This window comes from Myxocyprinus asiaticus, chromosome 37 (genome assembly GCF_019703515.2).
Source record: "Myxocyprinus asiaticus isolate MX2 ecotype Aquarium Trade chromosome 37, UBuf_Myxa_2, whole genome shotgun sequence".
NCBI classification, from domain to species: Eukaryota; Metazoa; Chordata; class Actinopteri; order Cypriniformes; family Catostomidae; genus Myxocyprinus; species Myxocyprinus asiaticus.
The window spans coordinates 25,193,507-25,219,007 of NC_059380.1; the positions used below are offsets into that span (position 1 = coordinate 25,193,507).

The 25,501-nt window shown below is 39.5% G+C and overlaps 1 protein-coding gene across 2 annotated transcripts in view; it reads left to right on the plus strand.

Moving 5' to 3' along the window:
- The window catches only part of LOC127428173 (potassium voltage-gated channel subfamily D member 3-like), a 237,059-nt gene that overhangs the window by 207,634 nt on the left and 3,924 nt on the right, over positions 1 to 25,501 (plus strand). The window contains exons 3-6 of one of the 2 annotated variants that reach the window (XM_051676337.1): positions 1,327 to 1,495; positions 10,807 to 10,908; positions 18,891 to 18,983; positions 24,361 to 24,617. In XM_051676337.1, the coding sequence (XP_051532297.1) occupies positions 1,327 to 1,495; positions 10,807 to 10,908; positions 18,891 to 18,983; positions 24,361 to 24,617 (621 nt within the window). The remainder of the gene's footprint in view (positions 1 to 1,326; positions 1,496 to 10,806; positions 10,909 to 18,890; positions 18,984 to 24,360; positions 24,618 to 25,501) is intronic. The other variant, XM_051676338.1, reaches the window with a different exon arrangement.

A 25,501-nucleotide genomic window follows, 5' to 3' on the forward strand; every position in this document is an offset into this window, starting at 1 on the left:
GAGTAAGAAGCTTTTCCAAAAGCTTTCCACTGTGAAACTCTGAAAATAGACCACTTTTAAGCCAATGGAAATATTTCACTGACATCTACAGATTCTGTATACGGAAACTCTCACAAACAATAACTGTAAAAAGTAATTTCCTCCTGAGTCATCTTGACAGCACAAGTATAGTTGTCAGCACTCCACCACATGTAACACACTTGAAACAGAAATGCAGGACTGACCGTGCAAAGTGCATTTCAGCCACAGCTTAACAACTGGTACACAGCTCAAACTGTGTCATCCAGAAAAAAGAAAAAAAAAAAGAAAAAAAAAATAACGTTTCTTAAGTCATAATTTTCTTCTTCTTCTTCTTTTTGACTTCGTTAAAAAGGAACATAGTTGCTCATGCAAATCTATAATTAATCAGCAAAAGACCTGTCACCTCTCCGTGTCCTTTCTTGCAAGTTATTGGGAACATTTTGAAATGCAGACAACTGCTCACAGAGTAATGGGACACCATTACTTTTGTGCAGTGAGCGTGAAGACAGTGTTGAGGTATCAGACGACAGTTTGAGTCTGTTGATAATTAATTTGTAGCTGGACAATTTTTATACCACTAAAATGCATTTAACTCTCTTTTCAATTTGATATTGTAACATGTAGGAAACAAATTGGTTATGTACTATCTGTTTATAATATTTATATAGTCTTGAACTATTGCCAGATTTCAAGCAGCTTCTAATAATACTGTGCAACTTCATTTAATGTTCATCTAGTTGTCAAAGCTAATGACTGCAGGTATTTCAGCAAGTTGCCTCTTGGCACCCCTCCATGCCAGCTTGTACCTGACAACACAGATAAAGCCATGGGTTCCCAAAAGTTGTTTATACCCCTCCCCAGATGCTAGCATAACAGTGGGTTTGCTGGCTTTATTAAGGCTAGACTGAGCTCGGCAGATAGCACCCTATCTTGCTGCCTCTCTCCCACCTGTGATGTGGCCTTTCATAACCTTGGGCTTGTGTGCAATTGAATTACAATAATCTAACAAGGCCACAATGGCCTCTAAATTGAGCACAGAAGGGTGTTTTTTGTAGGTTCATGCGACAATTACCACAATAATCATGCCATGGCATAATGGAGCAGTGTTGAAGCCAAATGGCATTTCTGCAAAATCAAACCTACCTTCGCAAATTGTTAAAGTGTTTATGTGTTGATTGCAGCTAATGTTTTCTTTGTCTCTCCTTCCCTCTTCCCCATATGTTTGTCACCATCTGTCTGTTTTTTCCTATCTTTTCCTCTACAATCTCTGTTTCCTTTGCCTCTCGGATTCACTTATTTCTTCAGTTATGGAGACATGGTGCCTAAGACGATTGCGGGGAAGATTTTCGGTTCCATCTGCTCTCTGAGTGGGGTGCTGGTAATAGCCCTACCTGTGCCTGTCATCGTGTCCAACTTTAGCCGAATCTACCATCAGAACCAGAGGGCAGATAAGCGGCGTGCTCAGAAGGTACAGGTGAACACCATTAACTAGTTGCTGAGCTTTGCTACACTGACGGCAGGGTAAAGGGTGAGCACTGTGTTTGTGCATGTGAGTGTGTGTTTGCAAGGTAAAATGGCACACCTTTGCCCCGCCCCACAATTGCAGATCAGCTACTAATGACTAGCATGCACTTCAGAGCTGCAAATGGCTCAGTGGACCGAGGCTGGCTGCATGACCTCAGACCGGCCTGCCACACACTCTAACACATGATCATTTATGCAAATCAGATCATTAGCTTAAAGATGTTTGGAGAGAACTCATAGCTGCTGATGAAAGGCTGATACAGTAGGAGAGAGAACTGGTGAGATATCATCATCCAGAGCTTACCAGACTTGTGCGTAATTGGTTAAAGGTGTCAGGACGTTGAAACACATTTTTTTTCATGACTGATTTCAAAAATATTTTCAACTCATTCTATTCTATCTCTGCTCCTTTCAGCCTGTCACCTCATATTAACCCAGAAATCAGCTCTAGCTTCCAATACATCTCATAATCTTACACATTCCCACATTTCATCTCATCTGGGTTGCTAAGAACTTTCATTTTGTACTATACAGAGTTTCAGAGCCATTGCAATTGTATCCTTAAAAATGCTTGAATAATTATATTAGTTGTGGCTAAACAATTGTTAAACTTTTTGATTTTTTATAGAGCATAATGTTATGCTTTGTCTGTAGAATGCAATTAATATTATCATAATGATGCTAAAATACTGTGCTATTTACTACTGCCTATTTATTCATCAATAATTAGAACATTAAACATTAAAAAACAAATCATAAATGTTTTTTCGGCATTAAATGACTTAATGACATTTTCACACACAATAAACTTGAGTTTGACTTGCCCACATTTAACATGCTCTGCCACTAAATTACAGTTCTGAGAGAGTTTCACAGATCACATGGCCAAGCATTAGCCAAGCATCGGTTTTAGCATAAGAACCAGTACTGTTTTGGTGGAAATGGAGTAACAGTGTCCAGACAGAACTTGTGAGACTTTCAAACATTTATATACAGTATATAATTATATATGATATAAAGTGAACAATTTTGTAGTGTATTACCATTGCTCATTGGCTCAATAACCTTTCTCATCTGGCACTCAAAAGTGGTCAGATCGGCATGGAGATTGTAGACAGAGAGAGCAAGAGAGAGAAACAGGAACAGACTAAATAAAAAGGAAAATAACTTTTATGTAATTCAATGGTTGCAATTGCTGGTACACTCTACCAACAAATATCCTATTTCAACAAGGAGAAGGGGACATTTCCCTTAGTAATTGTCAGAACAGGTGTAACAGCACTCTCTTAGCCCCCTACCACTATCTGAGTTCTTCATATGATGCTCAATGTCAAAGAGGTCTGGCCCTAAGGTGATCAATATTTTAGGAATCATTGGTTTTTATTTTACACCAATTACCTGTTGCTCTTGTTTGAGTGCTTTTGGTAATCCCCCTGTCTCACACTGATCAATAATGATCTCCCTCATCATCTTCTCTGCCAGACTCCTCCTGCTCTAGCTCCTGCAGGCCTTCTTATACAGACAGCAGGACATCCACAGCCTTAACCGGCTGATTAAAGAGAGCGATATTGCTAGAATGACTGGCTGATTAAAGCGAGCAGATATTGCTATAATGAGCCTCCATCCTTCGCTCATCTGTCTTCATTCCAGTCTTACAGTGGGCTGCTCCAGGCTCACATTACAATGAGTAGGCCCATGTGTCTCTTCATCTTAGCCTGATATCTCTCACACCCAAACAAATCTCAGCAATATCATCACAGGTATCAAAGTCTGAGAGCAATCTGCTTGCTTTCCAGCTTTTCAGCCTCCTACAGACTCCTTCTCCATTCTGCCTTGCGTGACGGTCACCTCTGCACAGCCACTCATCCAGAACAGTAACCTCATTGGAAGTGGAGTTTGGCTGCGGTCACAATTCAGTAGTGACATGCAGAGACACATCAAATGGCATACTCTTATTTTAGGCCCTGCTCAAATCACAGAGGCAATTTGCAGGACCAATGGAAAGGCCAAATGGACGAGCCCCAAACAATCATGGTGCCAGCACTAAATGGGTGGGAGGGGTCACAGCAGTAATGGGGCAGCAAAATTAAATTCAAATTCTGAAAGAGTCAGCCTGGGCATGGGGTAAAATCAGGGAACAGGAAGCACGTAAAGCAAGAAACAAAGAAAAAGGTAGGATGTGGAGGTATTTCAAGGGCCAGTTCACCCATAGTTAGAGGACACCGATTTGGAGCACCACCAGAGCAGAACAATCATGGAAGCAGAGGGAATATCTTGTTCTCTCTGCATCTGGCAGCTAAAATGTTGAATCGAGGAAAGTTACAGTAAGATTAATGGTTATTTAGGTATTTGATGTGATCTGTACCATGCAACAGAAACTGTTTTAAATTGTTAGCATGAGACAGTTTAATTTGGCACCTTATGAACATGATGGATAGAATAAGTCCATGATGGGCAAGGTGTGTTTCCTAGAAAACTTAGACTGCTGAAGTAAAATGTTGAAATGGGAAGGTTGCAGCAGTCAACAAGCTAATAAATATACATTATATATACACTGGCAGCCAAAAGTTTGGAATAATGTACAGATTTTGCTGTTTCGGAAGGAAATTGGTACTTTAATTCACTAAAGTGGCATTTAACTGATAACAAGCACTTCTCCGTGGCCACCTACAATGTGAGAACGCTGAATGATACCATCAGCACCGAAACAGGCGAACCCATCATGCACAAAATCAATCGCATTATAGCCGACTGCGAGAAATATGACATCGACATCGTAGCACTCCAAGAGCACCGGCAAAAAACATCCGATACGGTGGGCTATAGTCAACACAAACAACGTAGCAACTGGACTCTGGCACACTCAGACTCATCATCCATTTGCCATGGAGTAGCCATTCTGTACAACAGCAAGATTGCTCAGTTAAACACCTCAATCACCGTCAAATCAGAGTGCATAATAATCGCACATATCAAGGGCAATCCAAAAGTATGCATAGTCTCAGCGTACACCCCAACAGAGACTGCCTAAGAACGTGACAAAGACAGGTTTTACAACGACCTAACTGAGCTAACCGAGTCGATTCCACCACACACGATCACCATTCTTGCAGGAGACTTTAATGCACGAATTGGTAACGACAGTCATACAACAAACACAAGAGATGTAGGTAGTCACTGCTATCATACGACAACCAAAGGCAATGGGTCACGAATTATTCGCATTTGTGAAATGGCGAGTCTTCAACCAGCCAAATCTTGGTTCCTGAACCGACCGACAAGGCTGCGCACCTACAGAAGCCCAAAAGGCAAATATTACCAACTCGACCACATTTTGTTCAACATAAAGTGGTGGACTTCTGTAAAGAACTGTCATGCATACAACACCTGCAGCATCAGATCAGACCACAAGATTGTGAGTGCCAAATTCAAGCTTGCGCTGAGATCTAGCAAGACACCACCTAATGCTAGATGCACTTTTATGTACGAGAAATTGAAAATCCCAAAATTCAAACACGAATTCAACATGGAAGTGAAAAACCAATTTGAATCCCTCTTTGATGAAGCGGCAATCCAAGAACCACAAGATGAAATTCAAGAGAGAGCAATTGCACTGAATGCTGCACTCATAAGTGCAAATGAAAAAGTTCTCGGAAAACGGCCGAAATCCAAACAACCGAGCTGGGTCAGCAACACCACACTCCAGCTCATCACCAAAGAAGGAGATCTGAAAGCGAAATTTAAGCTAACTCAAAAAACGACAGACAAAGAGGTGTGGCGAAATGCACAGGCACAAGTCGCACGAGCTTTTGAAGCAGACAACGATGCCTATATCAACGCCAAGCTCGACGCACTAGAACTAGCAAACAAACACCACGAGTACCGCAAAGTCTGGAAGCTAGTAAATGACATCACTGAAAAACCAAAAGCCACTTCCACCAACATGGTTCGAATGCTCGATGGCAGTATTCCCAGCTCCAAGTCCGAACTCCTAAGCGAATGGTCAAAATACTTCTCGGCTCCACTAAACAACAAGAGCCTGAAGAGCCAGAAAGTTAACCTTGAAAACTGCCCATTACCAACAACCGACACCTCGGGCATACCATTAGGCGATATAATTCGAGAGGAAGTCGACAATGCAATTGAGACCCTCAACCGAAATAAAGGCCCAGACTGTGCAATGACAGCCAAGGTGATAAAAGACGGAGGCGACTTTGTGGTAAGCCAACTACACATCTTCTGTCAGTTGGTATACAGACAGCTTACGGCACCAAAACAATGGACATCAAGTCTGATTAACCCATTTCCAAAGAAAGGAAACTCACAACTTATGACCAACTATCGAGGAATCAGCTTGATGTCAATAGCAGCCAAAGTCTTCAATCGAGTGTTACTCAACCACATACGAGACCCAATCGACAAACTGCTCCGAAACAACCAAGCAGGCTTCAGAACAGGTCGCGGTTGTGCCCAACATATCCATATTCTTCGCAGAATCATGGAGGGAGCAAATGCACAAGACATCCCAACGTATATCACATTTACTGGCTTCAAGGAAGCCTTTGACTCGATCAACTGAGAAATTATGTTTGCCATCTTGCGTCATTTTGGAATACCCGCAGAAATTGTCTGTACAATCAGAGTCATGTACGATCAATCGACAAGTCAAGTGTACATTGGAGGTGAGCTGTCAGAACCTTTCATCATCACAACAGGAGTCCTACAAGGAGACATTCTAGCACCGTTTCTCTTTATAATAGTCATAGATTATGTCTACAAACAATCCGCAGGTAATTTTGGATACCTAACACACAAAGAAACATCTCTACCAAAAAGTCAACGACCACAACGATCTTATGCAAAGAAAATAGAAGAAATGCCTGAACGGAAGCTGAACGATCTTTCATTCGCGGATGACATTGCACTTTTTGAAAACGATAAAACTCGGGCACAACAACAACTTTCTACCAACCAGCAAAACGCTGCCATGGTGGGGCATGAGATAAATGTAGAAAAGACCTTCCAAATTCAGCTTTACGACAAATCCCGAACTCAAACACAACTCGTCACCGATGGAAACAAAATCGCGATTGTCATTGACTTCAAGTATCTTGGGTCTTATATAGTGTCAACCAAGAAAGATGTCGAGAATCGAATCTCCCTCGCCTGGGTTGCCTTCACCAAAATCAAAACAATCCTGAGATCATCCAGACCGAAAATGAAGTTTAAGATGCGGCTTTTCAATGCAGCTTGCATATCTGTGCTGCTTTATGGATGCGAGTCTTGGGCGCTCACTGAGGCACTGGAGCACAAACTCGACATCTTCGCCAGAAAGTGTTATCGTATAAGCTCATATGACTAATCAAGAACTTTACAAGAAAACTGGCCAAATTCCAATCAGCTCAACTATTAGATCGAGACAGCTGCAGTTTATCGGACACTGTCTACGAATGAACGAATGTGAACCAGCGAACATCTATGTCCTCTACAAGTCGGAAATAACATCGAACCCATGTGGTAGACAGCGCTTTTCATATCGAGAAAAAGTGTATAAAGATCTTAAACACTTAGGCCTGGAATTGGAAAAAGAACATCTAATGCAAGAGGTCACCAGATTGGCAGAGGATAGAAAGTTGTGGAAGAGTACTGTCGTGCCTAACAAGCCCACCCGATGATGATGATGATGATGATGATGAACTGATCACAAAGTATAGTCAGGACATTACTGATGTAAAAAACAGCACCATCACTATTTGAAAAAGTAATTTTTGATCAAATCTAGACAGGCCCCATTTCCAGCAGCCATCACTCCAACACCTTATATCATGCTAATATTCTAATTTGGTACTAGAAAATCACTTGCCATTATATCAAACACAGTTGAAAGCTATTTGGTTCGTTAAATGAAGCTTAAAATTGTCTTTGTGTTTGTTTTTGAGTTGCCACAGTATGCAATAGACTGGCATGTCTTAGGGTCAATATAAGGTCGAAAATGGCAAAAAAAAGAAACAGCTTTCTCTAGAAACTCGTCAGTCAATCATTGTTTTGAGGAATGAAGGCTATACAGTGCTTGCAATTGCCAAAATCTGAAGATTTCATACAGAGATGTACACTACAGTCTTCAAAGACAAAGGACAACTGGCTCTAACAGGGGCAGAAAGAGATGTGGAAGGCCAGATGCACAACTAAACAAAAGGAAAAGTACATCAGAGTCTCTAGTTTGAGAAATAGATGCCTCACATGTCCTCAGCTGACAGCTTCATTGAATTCTACCCGCTCAACACCAGTTTCATGTACAACAGTAAAGAGAAGAATCAGGTGTGCAGGCCTTATGGGAAGAATTGCAAAGTAAACGAAAACGAAAAGTTAAGATTGGGCAAACAAACAGACATTGGACAACAGATAATTGGAAAAGAGTGTTATGGATCTTAAACCCATTGAGCTTTTGTGGGATCAGCTGACTGTAAGGTGCTGAGAAGTGCCTGACAAGACAGCCACATCTATGGCAAATACAACAGGAAGCGTGGGGTGAAATGTCACCTGAGTATCTGGACAAACTGACAGCTAGAATGCCAAGGATCTGTAAAGCTGTCATTGCTGCACATGGAGGATTTTTTGATGAGAACTCTTTTTCAAATTGTATTAGTAATTTTTCACGTTATTAATGTCCTGACTATACATCGTGATCAGTTGATTGCCACTTTGGTGAATTAAAGTACCAATTTAATTCCATAAGATCAAAATCTGTACATTATTCCAAACTTTTGGCCACCAGTGTATATACAAGGTTGGGAGGGTTACTTTTGAAATGTATTGCATTAGATTACAGAATAAATGCTGTAAAATGTAATTTGTAATGTATTTTGTTAGATTACTCAAGGTCAGTAACGTATTCTAAATACTTTGGATTACTTCTTCAGCACTGGTAGATTATTTATTTTATTTTTTTTTTCACTTGTTTTGACTATAAAAACTCTGTAGATTTTATATTTTACCAGTACAGTAGGACAAAATATACATGTTAAAAATACATTCTCTGAAAAACCTAAATATCTTATGCAGTGTTGTTTCTAAAACAAGTTTAATCAAATTGATCTTGTTTTAAAGATTTTTAGATATTTTTACAGGAAAACAATACAAAAATTATTATTAAGAATACGATTTTTGCATTAATATCAAAGGTCTTACTAGAAAAAAAAAAGAAATTATGATCCAACGTGAATTTTCTTGATAAAAAAATATGATCGTGCCTGGTAACATGTTCATGTAAAATGGCTAGAAATAGCATTTTAGCTCAGCGTAAAGCTGACAATTTACACAAGGTTTATTTCTATTTCTTCTGCTCCAAACTTACTTAAAACATACTTCTCTGTCTGCTCGTATGAAAGTAACACATCATAAGAAAGTGTTTCACCGCTCTTCAAATGCACTTTGGATCGCATCATTTATATGTATAAATGTTTTCCATCTGAAAGGACTAAATATTAAATGAAACAAATGACAATAAAATGCAAAGTAATCTCTTCAGTAATCAAAATACTTTTTGAATGTAATTGTATTGTAATTACCATTAGAAATTGTAACTGTAGTGGAATACAGTTACTTATATTTTATATTTTAAATACTGTACGTATTCCCGTTACATGTATTTCGTTACTCCCCAACCCTGTGTGTGTATATATATATATATATATATATATATATATATATATATATACATATATTTGGCATATAATAAATATATATATTTTTTAAGAATAATCTTCACATTTCACAATATGTCATTTATTGGTGCATCTCTACCAAGATTCAGCACAGCAGACGTATCTTCTTTCTTGCAAAAACAACAAAGTAATTTCTTCTCTTTTTGCTTTCATCAGAACATATACAGAAACCATGCACAAAATAAAAAACTGCAAATAATTTTCCTGTTGCCTATCATCTCTGCAGTTTAAACTTTTGATCTCTGCTATTTCAACTTTTGAAATTTTTAATAATTGAAAGTGTATGCAGCTCCCAGCAAATAGCAAATGCTCTGTCTAAGCTTTTGAAAAATGGTTCTTGAACAGTCATTTACAGACTTGAGCTTAAATTAGTGCAGGGACTCCATTGTATTACCTCCCCTTGGCTATTTTCATAAGCAAAGACAGCCAGTGTAAGTCTCAAGAGTTTCATATGACACATGGCCTCACCTGTGAGCAATGGACTTCTGTTTTAAACTGTTTATGACATTAGTACATTTGGTTTAGCTGTCCGAGTCGTGACAGAAGTTCTGGTAGCTGTTAGGACTTTTTAATCTTCCAAGACTTTGAATGCCTTTGCTGTTTTGTTATTTTTTTAAGTTCATTAAGTCATTTCGTTAACTTTATTTTGCCAGAGGGGAGGGGTAAATGCAGGGAATAGCTTTAAAAGGAACTCCACAATATCTGAACACCATTACCTTTAAAGCACAATTGCCTAGTGTTTTTGTTTAAAACAAACCATTTTACCTGCTCCAAATTACTTTGGTTAAACTGAAGCCATCTCCTTTTAGTTGTGCTCTTCACGCTTCTTCGGGGAGCATCTGCCAACAAGAAGGTAACAGATTTTCAAGAACTGATACTCACCTCGAATAGGAGAAAAGCTCTTAAGACTGATGTCAGCCACTTCTTAGATATCTCCTCCATTTCCTATCCATTTTATTCACTCACCTCATTCTCCTTTCATTTCTTTCCCAAGATGATCCAATGTAGATACAGTTTATGTGAAACATTTTGGGCATCAAGGTATCTTAGCTAGGTCTTCTAAAAAAAACAAACAAACAAAAAAAAAAAAAACAATACTGTTTACACAAAATGTAAAGAGTATGAATTAGCAGAAAAGAGAATTACTGTTATTTATTTTTTTCAGAATAAACTGAATTCACCAAAAAATAAAAAATAAAAATAAATAAAAAAAAATCATTTGACAACAAATGACATATGCCTAGAATTTTATTCTGATGTAATGTATCTGTAATATTTAGTGACCTCTTCAGTGCTTATATCATACATTTTCTCTATAGATGAGTGAAGCTCCATCTGTCTCTGATTAGTGTACACACGATCTTTAACTGAACAATGTGAAGTTTGATTCTATTCAAAAAAGAGCCCCTGGCTCTCACCCCCTTCCCAATATTTCTCTGGATTGGCACGGATGGATGAGATGACTGATTGGATCCTGATAGATAATTAATTATCATGCACACGGGTCGTCTGACTCTGGTCCTCTCTGCCCACACAGAAAGCCCGCTTGTCCCGGATAAGAATAGCCAAGATGGGCAGCTCCAACGCCTACCTGCAGAGCAAACGCAACGGACTCTTCAACGAGCTGTTGGATCTGACGGTAAGTGAGATTTTCCTGGAAATGTTCACTTCATGAACATGCAGTTTTTATCCAACTCTGCACTGATATCTGACAAGAAAGCTGAAATATCTTGAAATCTATCAGAGATCCTTCAGGTTCAACTTAACAGACACACAGCCATGATTTGCCTGTAAATTAACAATGTCACAATTTATAATATTTCTCCTAGCAAATTTTCTGTCGGCTTGTGGGATTTGTAGACAATTGCCATCCCGTACACGAGTCAAACTGCATTAGAGTTGACACTTTATTATGTTAAGATATACATTGAAAAAGAAAATGTGGAGGCATGGCATAGTGGTTAAGGGAATAGTTCATCCAAAAATTAAAATATTGTCATCATTTACTCTTACGGTCATGTTATTCAGACCCTGTATTATTGTGTTTCTTGTATGGAATGCAAAAGGAGATGTTATACAGAATGTCCAAGCCTCTGTTTTCCATAAAACACATGTGAATGATAATTATTCTGCCAAACTCCAGAAAAAGACATCATTAAAATATCATATAAGCCGTCAATATGACGTTATATTTCAAGTCTTCTGAAGCCATATGATAGCTTTGTATGAGTAAATGACCAAAATTGAAGGTGTTATTCACCTAAAATCTTCCCCTCTGCCACTGCTTACCAATCTCACCTTTGGACGTGCTGTGCCAGGTTTCATGTAATTGATGCCAAATGCCAAGACCTTGACAGTATGAACCACAATTCACTTTTGTAGTTTGGAGAACAGAAGCCAAGACATTTTCCCTTGCACCTCCTTTTGGGTTTCAAAGAAGAAATACAATAAAATGGGGTTGGAATGACACAGGGCTGTGTAAATGATGACAACATTTTCATTTTTGGGCAAATCCCTTTAAAGCTTAGAGCTGGTAACTAGAAGGTTGCCATTTTGATTCAAAAAGTGCAAGCTATGCACCTTCATCATGCATAAATACAAAATGAAGACCTTTGTTATATTTTAATAATAAATATAGCATGTGTAGCCTACACATTCATGCCCCGTCAATTGACAATTAAATTACATTATTATTGCATGTAAAAAATAAAATAATAATAATTTAAAAAAAGACTTTGTGGCAGAAATCTTTATTCATACGTCTAAATTTGGTCAGTCCAATTAAGTTGCACGTTTCGCTATAAGCGGTGTCTCATGGGTGATCACGAGCTTGCGCTCACGAGGAAGGTCGAACACTTAATGGAAAGCACAGTGTTATGTTAATAAAGCCTAACTTATTGAATCAACTCGTGCAGTTAATGTGTGCCAACTATGTCTGAACTGGGACAGTAAATCAGTTTTTATTCAAAAATATTAAAGATCTATATTTTTGTCTGATTGGTCTTTGTTCATTTTTATTGGTGCTGAAATGCAATTGACCGGTTTTGTGGTGTCTTAAACTCTCTTCTTTTCATATTAAAAGAAAGAAGCGGCTTATTATTGTCTCAGTCATTTCAGTGTGAATCCTTTCCTTTCCAGTCATTATAAAAACGGCACGTTTGTTTGTTTGTTTTTTTTACATTTATTAACAAACGTGGTTTTACATGGTACGTGGTTTCCACAGGTTTCGTGTGTTCAGTGGGTGAGACGTAAGAGCCGCCTCTCAGGCAGTACCTTTTGTCAAGCTCGTTCTTCCATGCTGCTTTGTCTTGCATGACTGCTTATGGCACACACCTTGCAAGATAAATTTTTTGTCTTTTCGCAGCTGCTATGTGTCATTTGCTGATCAGAGAAGACTTTAATGAGTCAACCTTTAGCTTTTATGTAATAAGTTTCCTCAAGAACAGTCTGATCCATTGCTCCATATTCCCTGTATAGTGCACTATGTGGCAATCACTATATGGAATAGCAGGGTTCCCAAGAAAAAGTCTTAAAATGTCTTAAATTCAGTTTTCCAAAATTAAAGGTCATAAAAAGTCTTAAATATCTTAGATGATACAACAAAAGTCTTAATGATCATTTAAACAGATCTTAAATTTGGGGCCGGAAAGAATCGTGATATGATCTAATGTGATTATCAAACTTCAAAGAATATGATTTAATTAAATAAACGTACGCGCTGCGTTCTTCAGAGTGAAAATGCGGCACTGTTGTATTTTCTCCAAGGACGCGGATCTTGTACATGTTTCCAGCTTTTGCAGAGCAGTTCACAATCAATAGGACATATAGGAAATGTATGAAAAGCGATTATTAATGATCAACTGTTGATGATCATGATGTAGTTTTGATGAAATATGACAATGTTTACTTTTAATTGATTACATTGTAATACATTGTAGATTATTGTAGGAGTGCACATTTTATTTCCCTTATCTGTTTGAATGAGCAGCTGGAAGCAGTGAAGCTTAAACATTTCAAAATAAGAGTCCCTGGTGTATTTCAGTCAGTATTTCAGTTAAAGGTTCTGTGCTATGAATACAATCTTTTTTCCCTTTTTTATGTGTCTCTTTTGTGTTTGGATTTTGAGTAGATGCCTAGAGGGTTTCTGATTTCATGACTGCATACATCAATGCATGCTAATAAAGCGCAACAATGTATAATAACAAAAAGAAAGTGCAAAAAAAGTGGCGCATCATTTCAGCCAATTATACCACAATCAGAACAGAATTGTCAGTTATTTATGTGCAGTAACTGTATTAACTGAGCTTCAGAGATGTGCTTCTCATGTGGCACTTTATGTTCAAATCAAGGACAATTAAAAAGTTCTGTAAACTTGTGCATATATGTATGCGCTTTCACCGGCAAAGATTAAAAACATTGTTTTAGCGCAGTGGTTGATTGACAGGTAGAACCTTCACCCTAGAACGTTCCCTAGAACTGCTTGGTTTCACCACGCTTAAGCATGTTAAGTCAAACACATCGATCATATAAGCCTACTGCCATGAATACACCCCTGAATGAAGCTCTAGTACTTTTAAAATGAAAACAAGTATGAAGGATAAAAATAGATCATGACAGAAATTTCACAGAGAGTGACGGCTAAAGATTTTGTTTCTAGCGCATCCTGAACATGATGCCACACACAAATATCGCTAATAATTTAATCTCAGCACAAAACACCACTAAAACATGCACAAACTTGTCAAAAAGCTCAAGTGACAGTGAAAGAATACCATAAATGGGCAAATTGTCAAAGGCTGTGCATATTATCTCACATGAACAACATAACAAAACTAATCAAAATGAACAGACTCTGAATATTTAGCAGTTATTGTAATCTAATATAAATCAATGCATCAACAACACAACTCCTCAAAGCAATGGCATACAATTCATTGAAATTATGAGTGGTGTGCTTTAACTAATCCAACCAGCAATAAATTAGAATAAATTCGCTTTTAAAACTTACCAATGAAGTTCACTATGCAGGTCTGCACTCAAGAGCAGTCATCACAATAACTGTGAATGAATAATGAACTATAATAATAATAATAATAATATAGATAGATAGATAGATAGATAGATAGATAGATAGATCTGAATCCTTTAAAATCCAGATACAAAATAAAATAAAAAAATAAATAAAAAAAAACTACTGTTTCTACTGAACACTTAAATTAGAATTACTGTTAATTTTGCTGCTACACTATCCAGCAGACTAGTTAACAATAAAGTTTTTCTATAAGTTATACATTTATATTGAAATAATGTGTAGTTAGAGGTTTGTGTTTCTTTACATATTACAGAGTACCCCCAATTAATTGCACACAATAATGTAAAAATATTCTAAAATGATTATGCAAAAAACAACAACATTGGTATCGGATCAGGATCGGCCGATACCGAGATTTCAGAAATCGGAATTGGATCGGAAGAGAAAAAAGTGGTAACTGAGCATCCCTAGAATAAACCTGCCTTTTCAAGTTCCTTGTTTTTTTTTTGTTTGTTTGTTTGTTTTGTTTACATTATATATATATATTGTTTTATCATTTGAAATCTTACAAACATTTTTTTTTTTTTTATGTTTTCCTTGAAATGTGTGCTTGTGGTATCTGTCTTAATATATATTTTGTCATATATAAGGGACATTCATGCATTTTTATGTGTGACTTAAGTGTCCAAATGTTTATAGGGCTACTGTATATATTCAGGCAAACACTTACAAACCCCTGACAGCTGGTATAATACTGATATAATGACATAATTTCTTGTTCGATTCCTTAACCTGCAGTGGACAGATCTACTCTGTCAAATCCCAGTGCCTTTGACACCATTTTATTTTGCTCTGTTGATGTTCTCATCAAGGGTGACTCGAGTCGTACGCTAATGAAATCAGGCCAGATTAATCTTACTCTCATTCCCTCCTAATTAGAAGTTGTGCTGACTTTAAAAAAGGATCTTGGCTGTCTAAATGAAGAGTTTCAGAATTGGCTGCTCTCCGTGACCTGCTCCTCCCTTTTTATTTCTACGAATGTCACACAAGATTAAACAGAAGATCTGAAAATAATACCTCTAATTAACACTCATTTGCATTTATTAAAAAAAAGTTTCCTCCAGAAGCTGGCAGACCTTGATGAAGAGCTTGTGGTATTTGCTGAGCGGCAGGGAGTGTGATAACAAGACAATTCAGGATGGCAGACTTCCATCCAGCCTGTCACCCTTGTTTTGTTGTACAATATCCTGCTTTGCAGATGAAAAGATGCTCGGCACAAAGTGCGAACATTCTTATTAGTTCTGTCTGTACATATTTTGGCTTCATTTAGTGGGGGATTTTTTGAACAAAAGGTTGTGATGAAGCTGTCAATGGTTTAGCACTTTGAATTACAGTCATGTCATTATTATTGCTCTGAGCTGTGTGGGAACTCTGTGTCAAACAGAATAGAATGCAAGACCTTGGAAAGCCAAGAGAAGAGCTGTTGTACTGAATATACACTGTATATATATATATATATATATATATATATATATATATATATATATATATATATATATAGTTCTGGTACAGGCTATGGAACAGCAGTTTGTTCAGAGTTGTTTATATTACTCTCTCTCAAAAAGCCACACAAAACATACGCCCCCACAATCACACACACACACACGCACACACACACACACACACACACTAACTAACTAACTAACTAACTAATAATGCCAGAGGCCACCATTATACTTCACACACTCAATAATACATTCATTGTGCTGAGACTTTTGAAACATCAAATAGAAGAGTTCCAGGACTGTAGAGTCTGCATCAATAACCATATAGTGTCCGCATTTCAAAGTGGTATTGACAGATCAGCAGCGGTGGAAAGAGTACTGAAAAATCATACTCAAGTAAAAGTACTGTTACTTCCCCAAAATATTTAGTTTGAGTAGAGTAAAATTACCAGTCCTAAAAAACCACTCGAGTAAAAGAGTAGCTCATTTAAATGTACTCATGAGTAGTGAGTATCGAGTACTGAGTTGCGAAAGCTATGCCTCATTATAATAAACACTGTATGCTGCAATTTAAAAATGTAGCACACATACCGGAATTTACATTCCCTTTTATGACTGTTTACTAGAAAGAATAAAAAATATAGGTATTTTATAGGTATTTTTGACTGCCAACTTTTAAAATACATCACTTATCTATGATAAACACTACATGAATCTGATTCCAAAAAAATAAAAGGGTGACATGATTACAGAAATGAAAAGATGAAAAAGTTATTTTCAATACACTAATCACCATTTTAAATCATAATGTATGAAACAATTACATTAAAATAAATTTATGTGTAGGGTCTAAAATGCCCTTAATGCCAACAAAGCGAGTTATTGTTGAGCATAAAACTTGTTCAAAGCAATGCAAGGAATGAAAAAAACGCAAAAAAAGCCCTGTCACTTGACGTGTCATGTCTCGCACAATAGAGAGGGTAGAGCAGGTGTGGGAAAAGTTGTTTGGTACAGGGACCACATCGGGCTTTAAAGGAATAATTCACCCAAAAATGAATATCCTCTCATCGTTTACTCACTCTTATGCCATCCCTGATGTGTATGACTTTCTTTCTTCAGCAAAACACATATGAAGATTTTTTGAAGAATATCTCAGCTCTTTTGGTCCATACAATGCAAGTGAATGGGTGCCAAAATTTTGAAGCTCCAAAAGTCACATAAATCAGCATAAAAGTAGCCTAATCCATGTGACTCCAGTGGTTAAATCCATGTCTTCAGAAGTGATGTGATAGGTGTGGGTGAGAAACAGATCAATATTTAAGTCCATTTTTACTAAAAATTCACCTTCTTGCTCAGTCAAATCTTTCACTTTCACATTCTTCTTTCTTGTATTTTTGGTGATTCATATTCTTCATGCATATCGCCATCTACTGGGAAGAGAGAATAATTTCTTGCAAAAATGGACGTAAATATAGAGATCTACCAATAATCTGATTTAAAAAAATTTTTTTTTACGATATTCAAGCATTTTTCTTTAGATCTTTTTTGTAATATCAGATCCACCGATAACGACTCCTTTTGAGATACAATGTTCCACATTGATTTAGTTAACATATATTTTAAGCCCAGAAATAGTTGTGTTCTCATTCTAATGTATGATGCACAATTTTCTGAAGTGTATTTGTGACTGATGGGACTATTTTGCCTGAAGTATTGCTCTACAAAGTTAGATACCTTTTTATCAGGCATTAGAAATTTTTTTATAAAGGCTGAGCATAATTATAAATTATTTTATCATCTCTACTTTCCTGGTAATTTATTATACAAATTAACACACTCTCTACATCAGGGGTCGGTATTATTAAAAAACTAACAATGTTATTAAAAAATATTTTATTATTAAAAATGTCACTGTTTTATTATATTAAATTAATACTTTTAAAGCTACTAAAGTTATTCAGACAAACATAGTGAGGGGTTTTCTCATTTTCTTGTTTGATTAATAGCCTTTTAATGACATACTAGACAGTGGTCTATTCGGTTACATGTACACTTCAAGTCCGACATTTTGATAGAAATAAGTTTTTTTGTCCCACTGTATACATTCACTTTAGACATAACTGACCCAATAATCTCAGTGATAGATAGCTATATTACAGGCTACGTTATAGGCTAGTACATAGAATCTAGTAAGCAGAAAAATGAAATTTACCTTGATATGTGTCTTCAAATTAGAGGCAGAATTGATGCTGACATCTGGCTTGAACAAGCTAAACTCACATAACAGGATCAAGCAATTGGCCTTTTTCACTGCAAAAAGCCATTTCAGGTGTTGAAACTTCAGTTTGAAGCATAGTCCAAATCCATAACAGTTGGTGCCCGATCTACAGTTGCCGTTCAAATTTTCTATGCGGGTTTTGATTTGACGGGAGTCACGAGACTCTTGTAGCCAATCGTTGATGTATACAAATAAAATGAAGACAGCAGTGGTGGTTCTAGCTTGTATGGCGCCCTGGGTGAAACCCGGTTCAATATGCCCCCAAAGTTGTTGACGGGGGGGTGACTCGTGCCGGCCCCCCGCAAGATGCTGTCCTGGGCAACGACACGTCGCCCATGCTTAAATCCGCTACTGGAGGACAGGGAAGTAGCGAACACAGACAGAGGGAAAATAGCGCAGTAAAAGTAGTTACAGCACTTAAAATGTACCAAGTAAAAGTAACAGTACTTTAAACTACTTAAAAAAGTAAAATTTCTCTGAAAAACTACTTAATTACAGTAACGTGAGTATTTCTAATTCGTTACTTTACACCCCTGCAGATTGGACAAGCTATTTGGATATGCTAGCAGTTGTACATTGAAAATTGTGCAGCTTCTATCAAGGCACACAACATAAACATAACAGGAGGCATCTGGGTTTCATTTAGATTAATTTGGAGGGATCTCTAAGTGATTGCAGTGTAAATTACTGTGTGTCTATGTGCTTGCGTGCGTGTGTCTGTGCATGTGTGTGTGTGTGTGTGTGTGTGTGTGTGTGTGTGTGTGTGTGTGTGTGTGTGTGTGTGTGTGTGTGTGTGTGTGTTTCAGGGCACAGAGGGGGAGGAACAGCACCGCAATAAAACCACATCTCTACTGGAAAGTCAACACCACCACCTACTGCACTGCTTAGAAAAAACAACCGTAAGTCTTTAGCATGCAATTTCAGCATTACAGCCATTCACATTAAAATAAGGAAGGCATAACCTTACCTAAAAAAGGAAAGAAAAAAATCAGTTTAACCAGCTAAGACCAGCAAACCATATTGGACTGGTTTAAGCTTTTTTCTTTCCTTATCTAGCTGGTCTCCAAGCCTGACCAAGCTGATGTTTAGATGGTCGTTCAGCTTGTTTTCTGGCCTGCCAAATGCCCCAAACTCCTCAAGAACCATCAAAACCTGCAAAGAGACTAGTTAACTACCTCAGACTGGTTTGAGATGGGTTTTTTTAACAGGAAATGTAGCCTATAGTTAGCAACGAGTGAGCAGGACCCCGACACGAAGGGGAGGGGTCTTGTATACTTGTAGACTGTACATTATAATCGTAAGGAAGTTCCTTCCAATTTGTGGGCATAAAGGTGAATGTACTTATCGTTTCGTGAATAATTGAAAACACCTTTTGTGGACAAAATGCAACCAGCTTGCCAAAAAAAAAAAAATGCTTATTCTGTGAATGAAAGATTAATTTTGTCCACGAAAGGGATTGTCTGGATAAAGAAATGCATGTCATCCATGTAATTATTTTTGTGCATTACATTTTGAAATTTTTTAAAAAAATAAATAAATGTGACGAGTCATGAAATAGAATGTTCAAAAATGTATTTTGTGGACAACGTGCATTTCGTTATCCACACAATCTCCTTTGTTGATGAAATGCATTTTTTGACATGCTGAATCATGAAATAGAATTTACAAATAAACATTTTGTGGACGAAATGCATTTTGTGACATGCTGGGTGCGTTTTGTCCACAAAAGGTGTTTTCTGTTATGTTAAGTACATTTGTCAGGGAATGCGTATGAAGAGTAGGACTCGTCTCCAGAAGGTCCACCACGATGTTGATGGAATTTATCGATGAGAGTGTGATCCAGAATGTCCCGAGCCAGAACCCAGCATCTCTCCTCTGGACGTAACCCTCCCAGTCTACCAGATAGTGATAACCCCTCCCCCTCCACCTCACGTCAAGGAGACATCTAACGGTGTAAGCCATAGATTCATCTACCAATCTGGGAGGCAGAGGGACAGAGGTGTCGGGATGAAGGGGGGAATGAAGAACAAGAACACCAGATGAATCCTTTTCAACTGGGGGGGGGCAATTTCAGTCGAACTGCCACCGGACTAAGCACTTTGGAGATGATAAACAGTCCAATGAATTTGAGTCCCAGTTTATGTGAGGGAAGTCTAAGTGGAATATCCTGAGAGGATAACCAGACTATTTGGCCACACACGTAAACTGGGGGCTTAGAGCGGTGACGGTCCGACCACGCTTTGTTCCGATTGCCAGTCCGGAGTAGGGCTTCCCTGGCGACCCTCCAGGCGTGACAGCATCTCTGGAGAAAAGCGTGTGCAGACAGAACAACAGAGTCGGGCTCTTGGGAGGGGAAAAGTGGGTGCTGGTAGCCTAAACAGCACTGGAAGGGCAACAGACCCGTAGAAGAGACAGGAAGGGAATTATGCGTATACTCGACCAAGGTTGATTTGGAACTCCAAGTCTATGGCTCCCATGACGCCACGCAGCACAGGATCCTCTCTAAGTCTTGGTTAGCCCTTTCAGCCTGCCCATTCATCTGGGGATGAAACCCAGACGATAAGCTCACAGAAGCCCCCAGCTGTCGACAGAATTCTGTCCAAAACCTTGACACAAATTGGGGACATCTGTTGGAGACCACGTCCACAGGGAGGCCATGAATGCAGAAGAAGTGATCTACAACAACTGCCGCTGTCTCCCTTGCTGAATATAATTTGGGGAGGGGAATAAAGTTAGCCATCTTCGAGAACCAATCCACCACAGTCAAGATGACGGTATTGCCATTGGATGGAGGTAAGCCAGTAACAAAGTCCATGGCAATGTGGGACCATGGTCTCGTAGGTCTGACAGTGGCTGGAGAAGCCCTGCTGGAGGTCAACTGGAAGACTTATTGCTAGCACAAACAGGACAGGCTGAAATAAACTGACGAACGTCCTGCACCAGCGACGGGCACCAGAACTGCTGCTTAACCAACGCTTGGATACAAGTAGCTTCTGGGTGGCAGGCTAGGTTGGAGGAATGTCCCCATTGCAGGACCTGTGTTCAGACTGAGTCAGGAACATACAGCAGGCTCGCTGGGCACTTCCTGGGGATAGTAATGTTGCGCATAGCTGAGCAGACTCTGGATTCAACCTCACAAGACACTGCCATCAGCACCCTATTGGATGGAATGACGGTATCTGGAGAGGTCAAGTTGCTCTCAGTTTCAAAGGAGCGAAATAAGGCATCGGGCTTAAGATTCTCAGATCTGGGGCAATACAAGATGGTAAAATTAAATCAAATTAAAAATTAAATGAATTAATTCAACCAAAAGTGCCCAACGAGCCTGTCTGGAATTTAGACATTTAGCAGTGTGGATATACTCAAGGTCATCCGGATGCCGTCAGGCAAGAGAACGAACCCCAGGAACGGAAATGACCATGCGTGAAACTCACACTTCTCCTCCTTGATGAACAGGCAACTCTCTAGTAGTCACTGAAGCACTCTCCTGACGTGCTGGACATGGTCCTGACTATTCTGGGAGAAGATCAGAATGTCATCAAGACTAACCATGTCTCTGAGCACGTCATTAATGAGTGCCTGGAAGACTGCTGGGGCATTGGAAAGGCCGATGGTCATGACCAAGTATTCAAAGTGCCCAGTTGGCGTTCCACTCGTCCCCTTTCCTGATCCGGTCTAGGTGGGAAGTATTGCAGAGGTCCAACTTCATAAAGATGGTCGCTCCCTGCAAGAGTTCAATGGCCAAAGACATCAATGGCAAGGGATAACAATTCTTGACTGTGATGTCATTCAGACCTCAATAGTCTATTCACGGACACAAAGAACCATCTTTCCCACAAAGAAGAACCCCGCTCCAGCTGGAGAGGAAGAGGGACAAATTAAACCGGCTGCAAGAGAATCACCAATATACTTCTCCATGGCCTCTCTGTCAGGCACAGAGAGTGAATACAGGTGACCCAGAGGTGGAGAAGTTCCGGGAAGGAGAAAAATCGTGCAGTTGTATGGTTGGTGCGGAAGCAGAGATGCAGCTTGGGACTTACTGAACACCGCCCTTCAAATCGTGGTAGACCTCGGGTACCCTGGTGAGATCCACCGGCTCCTCCTGTAACACAGGACAAGACAACACAGGGAAGAGAGCAGAACCAAGACATTGTGACAGACAAAAATGACTCCATGGCAAGACATAGCTCTCACCCAAATTTAAGTGTGGATTGTGCATGACCAGCCATGGGTGTCCCAGGACCACTGGGGCGGAGGGAGAATGAATGATGAAGAACTTGATTTCTTCAACGTGATTACCGGAAATGGTGAGGATGAGAGGAGCAATGATGTGAGTATACTTGGTGAGATGGGTACCGCAGAGGGTGCTGGCAGAGATGGGATCCTTTAATGGGGAATTGGGAATGGCCCACTTATTGACGAGATTGAGGTCCATGAAGTTGCTCTCAGCTCCAGAGTCTATGAGTGCAGATATGTTGCCACACTGCAGCCTGGCCATGAGGAGATTCTGAAGTCCAGGGTTTTATCCAAAGGAGTAAAGCTCACCATTAACCCTTTCTTAACGGTGAGTAGCCCCTTTTACTGGGCAAAATGCAGCAGTGTGCCCCGGTCGCCCACAGTAGAGACAGAGACCGTTGACCAAACGATGATGTCGCTCCACAGGCGATAGCAGAGCTCTCCCAATCTGCATAGGCTCCTCCCCCAACCCGGGTTCAGGTGATGCAGCTGGAGTGGAAGTAGGCACAACATCAGGAGATCGCTCGTGAAGAGGGATGAATCTACGGCGATGTCGTCACATAGCAAGATGATTGTCCACACAAATAACTAGATCAACCAGAGCATTAAAACTGGTGGGAAGGTTGAGGGCGTAGATCTTGTCTTGAACATGGTCGGAGAGCCCATGCAGAAAGCGGTCTCACTGAGCTTTCTCATTCCAACCACAGGAGGCAGAGAGAGTGCGAAATTCAATGGAGTAATCAAAGACGAATCTCTCACCTTGATCGAAGAAAGTTGTCACCACCTCAGACCCATTAGCAGAGTGGTCGAAGACCTTACAGAGTTCAGAGGAGAATAATTGGAACGAGGCACAGCAGCGATATTTGTTGTCCCACACAGTGGTTCCCCACTCACAAGCTCTTCTGGTGAGGAGGGTAATGATGTAGGCAACCATAGACTCATCAGATGGGAATGATGATGGCTGAAGAGCAAAAAACCAAGGAGCATTGTGAGAGGAATGATCAACATGTATCAGGCTCACCAGTTATCTGCCCAGCCATGTCTCTGATAGCTAGCTCTTTCTGCTGGTGACAGAGGAGGGCACCTTTTTGGGTAATGGCAGAGTGAAAACTGGCCCCCTCCGCTGAATCCATGTTTGGCAAGATTGTTCTGTCAGGTAATGTGTATGGAATGTAACCGGCACAGGCTGCAGAGTGGAATGTCCGAGAGAAGGCTGATGATGACTGATGGACACCCAGGCCGAGGAGAGGATGAGATCAGCAGATGGCGAGAGAAAATTAGTAATCCACATGGAGGAATGAATCAAACAACAGGTAAATTCAACAGATGAAAATCCATACTGCAGGTAAATCCAACAGGTAATAATCCACATGACTGGTAACTCTAACAGGTAAATATCCACATGACAGTTAAATCCAACCGGTAATCCAAACTGGAGAATAAACTGGGTGAGAGAACAAAACAAATAGTAACAACTGACCAACAGAAGGGCAAGACAGCAACACAGAGAACGCTGAAACAATCTGCCAATGAACATGAGACATGAGGGAGAATATATAGGAAGAGTAATAGGTAACAGGTGATGGTAAATACCTTGTGAGAGGCATGAGCGAGCGCTCCCATGGAAACACCAATCACGCTGGAAACACAGGCAGGAAACAAATACGCACAGACAAACAGGGAAAAAGACAGACAGACTCACCGAGAACATGACAACATTCGCCCTTAAGTCCACGAAATGGAAGAAACTTGTCTCAATTTTGTGCACGAAAAGAAGTGCTGACTTTATATTTTTAAAAACAAAATTCATCTTGCTTTTGTCTGTGTGTGCACAAAATGCAAGAGTTTGTCTGGGACAATGGTCACTTATACTTGAGATAAACCAATCACAATATTATTGGAATACTAGTATTTCAGAGAACTGTGTACCTAGTAATATTAATTTTAACCCATGGACTGAACAGTGAACTGTTTTTTAAACGTGGAAATCTTTATTCCTCCTCACTCACTCACTTCCTCTCTCCCTCAATCCATCTGAAGGCTCATGAGTTTGTAGATGAGCAGATGTATGAGCTGAACTGTACTGAGAACGCTCTGCAGAGTTTCCTGTCCCGCAGTCCCTCGCTATCCAGTCATGAGGGTTTCACTGGCACCTGTTGCTCGCAACGCTCACGGAAGAGTATTCCACTGCCCAACTCCAGCATGTCCACCACTCACACCCATATGCAGTCGCAAGGCCTCCAGGAGCTCAGCGCTATTGACATTCAGTGTGTGGAGCAGCCCATCCACGGTACCAGGTCAGCCATTAGTATGTCACTTTTCATGTTAGACACTAGAGTATGTTGCAGTTAAAGGAAGCTGTGACAGGGAGTTCTCCTAAGGAGTTCTAATACCTAGAGTAAGATTTCCGTTAGCATTCCCATTCATCTCAATGGCAGTTGCTCGGCTTGCGTATGCATCACCGGAAGTACAAGACCTGGATGCTTCCATCTTTGCTCAATGACACTCAGTTTTTTTTAGCCAATCGTGTTAGCCGCAAAAAATGTCATGTAACTGATCACTCTTTACAACAGACAGGAAAACCTAAGTCCACAAGCCCTCCAAACTAAATAGGTGATGAAATCTTGTGAAAATCAAATGAAATTTACATGATTTACATGTTGTTTGCAAAAACATTTTATTTTGTCAGAACACATGGCTACTTTTGGATCGCCGTCAATGGAGGACATGCTTCACCACATAATGGTGTAATTACAGCATCTACCAGCAACTACCAAAGCTATCAGCCAAACCTTGACCCCCTGGTGCGTTACATTTTGCACACTATCCAATCTTACACCATGTGCAATATTAGGCTTAGTGTGTCCCAAATCATGGTATGTTTGAAAATAGTATTCCAAATGCGACCGGTCGTGAAATTTAGAAGTATTTAAAAGTATACCTATCTGTGCATGCTTTTCAAGTTTATATTGCCCACAACCCTTACAGAATAGAAGACAAGAATTGTGATGTTCTTCACATCACAAATATTTTGACTTTGCAACATGGTCGGGTCTAATCTAGATTTTCCATCTGCCACATCCCGACCCCCCATTCACCCCAGACCGACAGCAAAATGATTAATGATAGCCACCTCCCACAGTGAATCAATGTTGCCCACCCTATAGTATCGGCCCTGCTC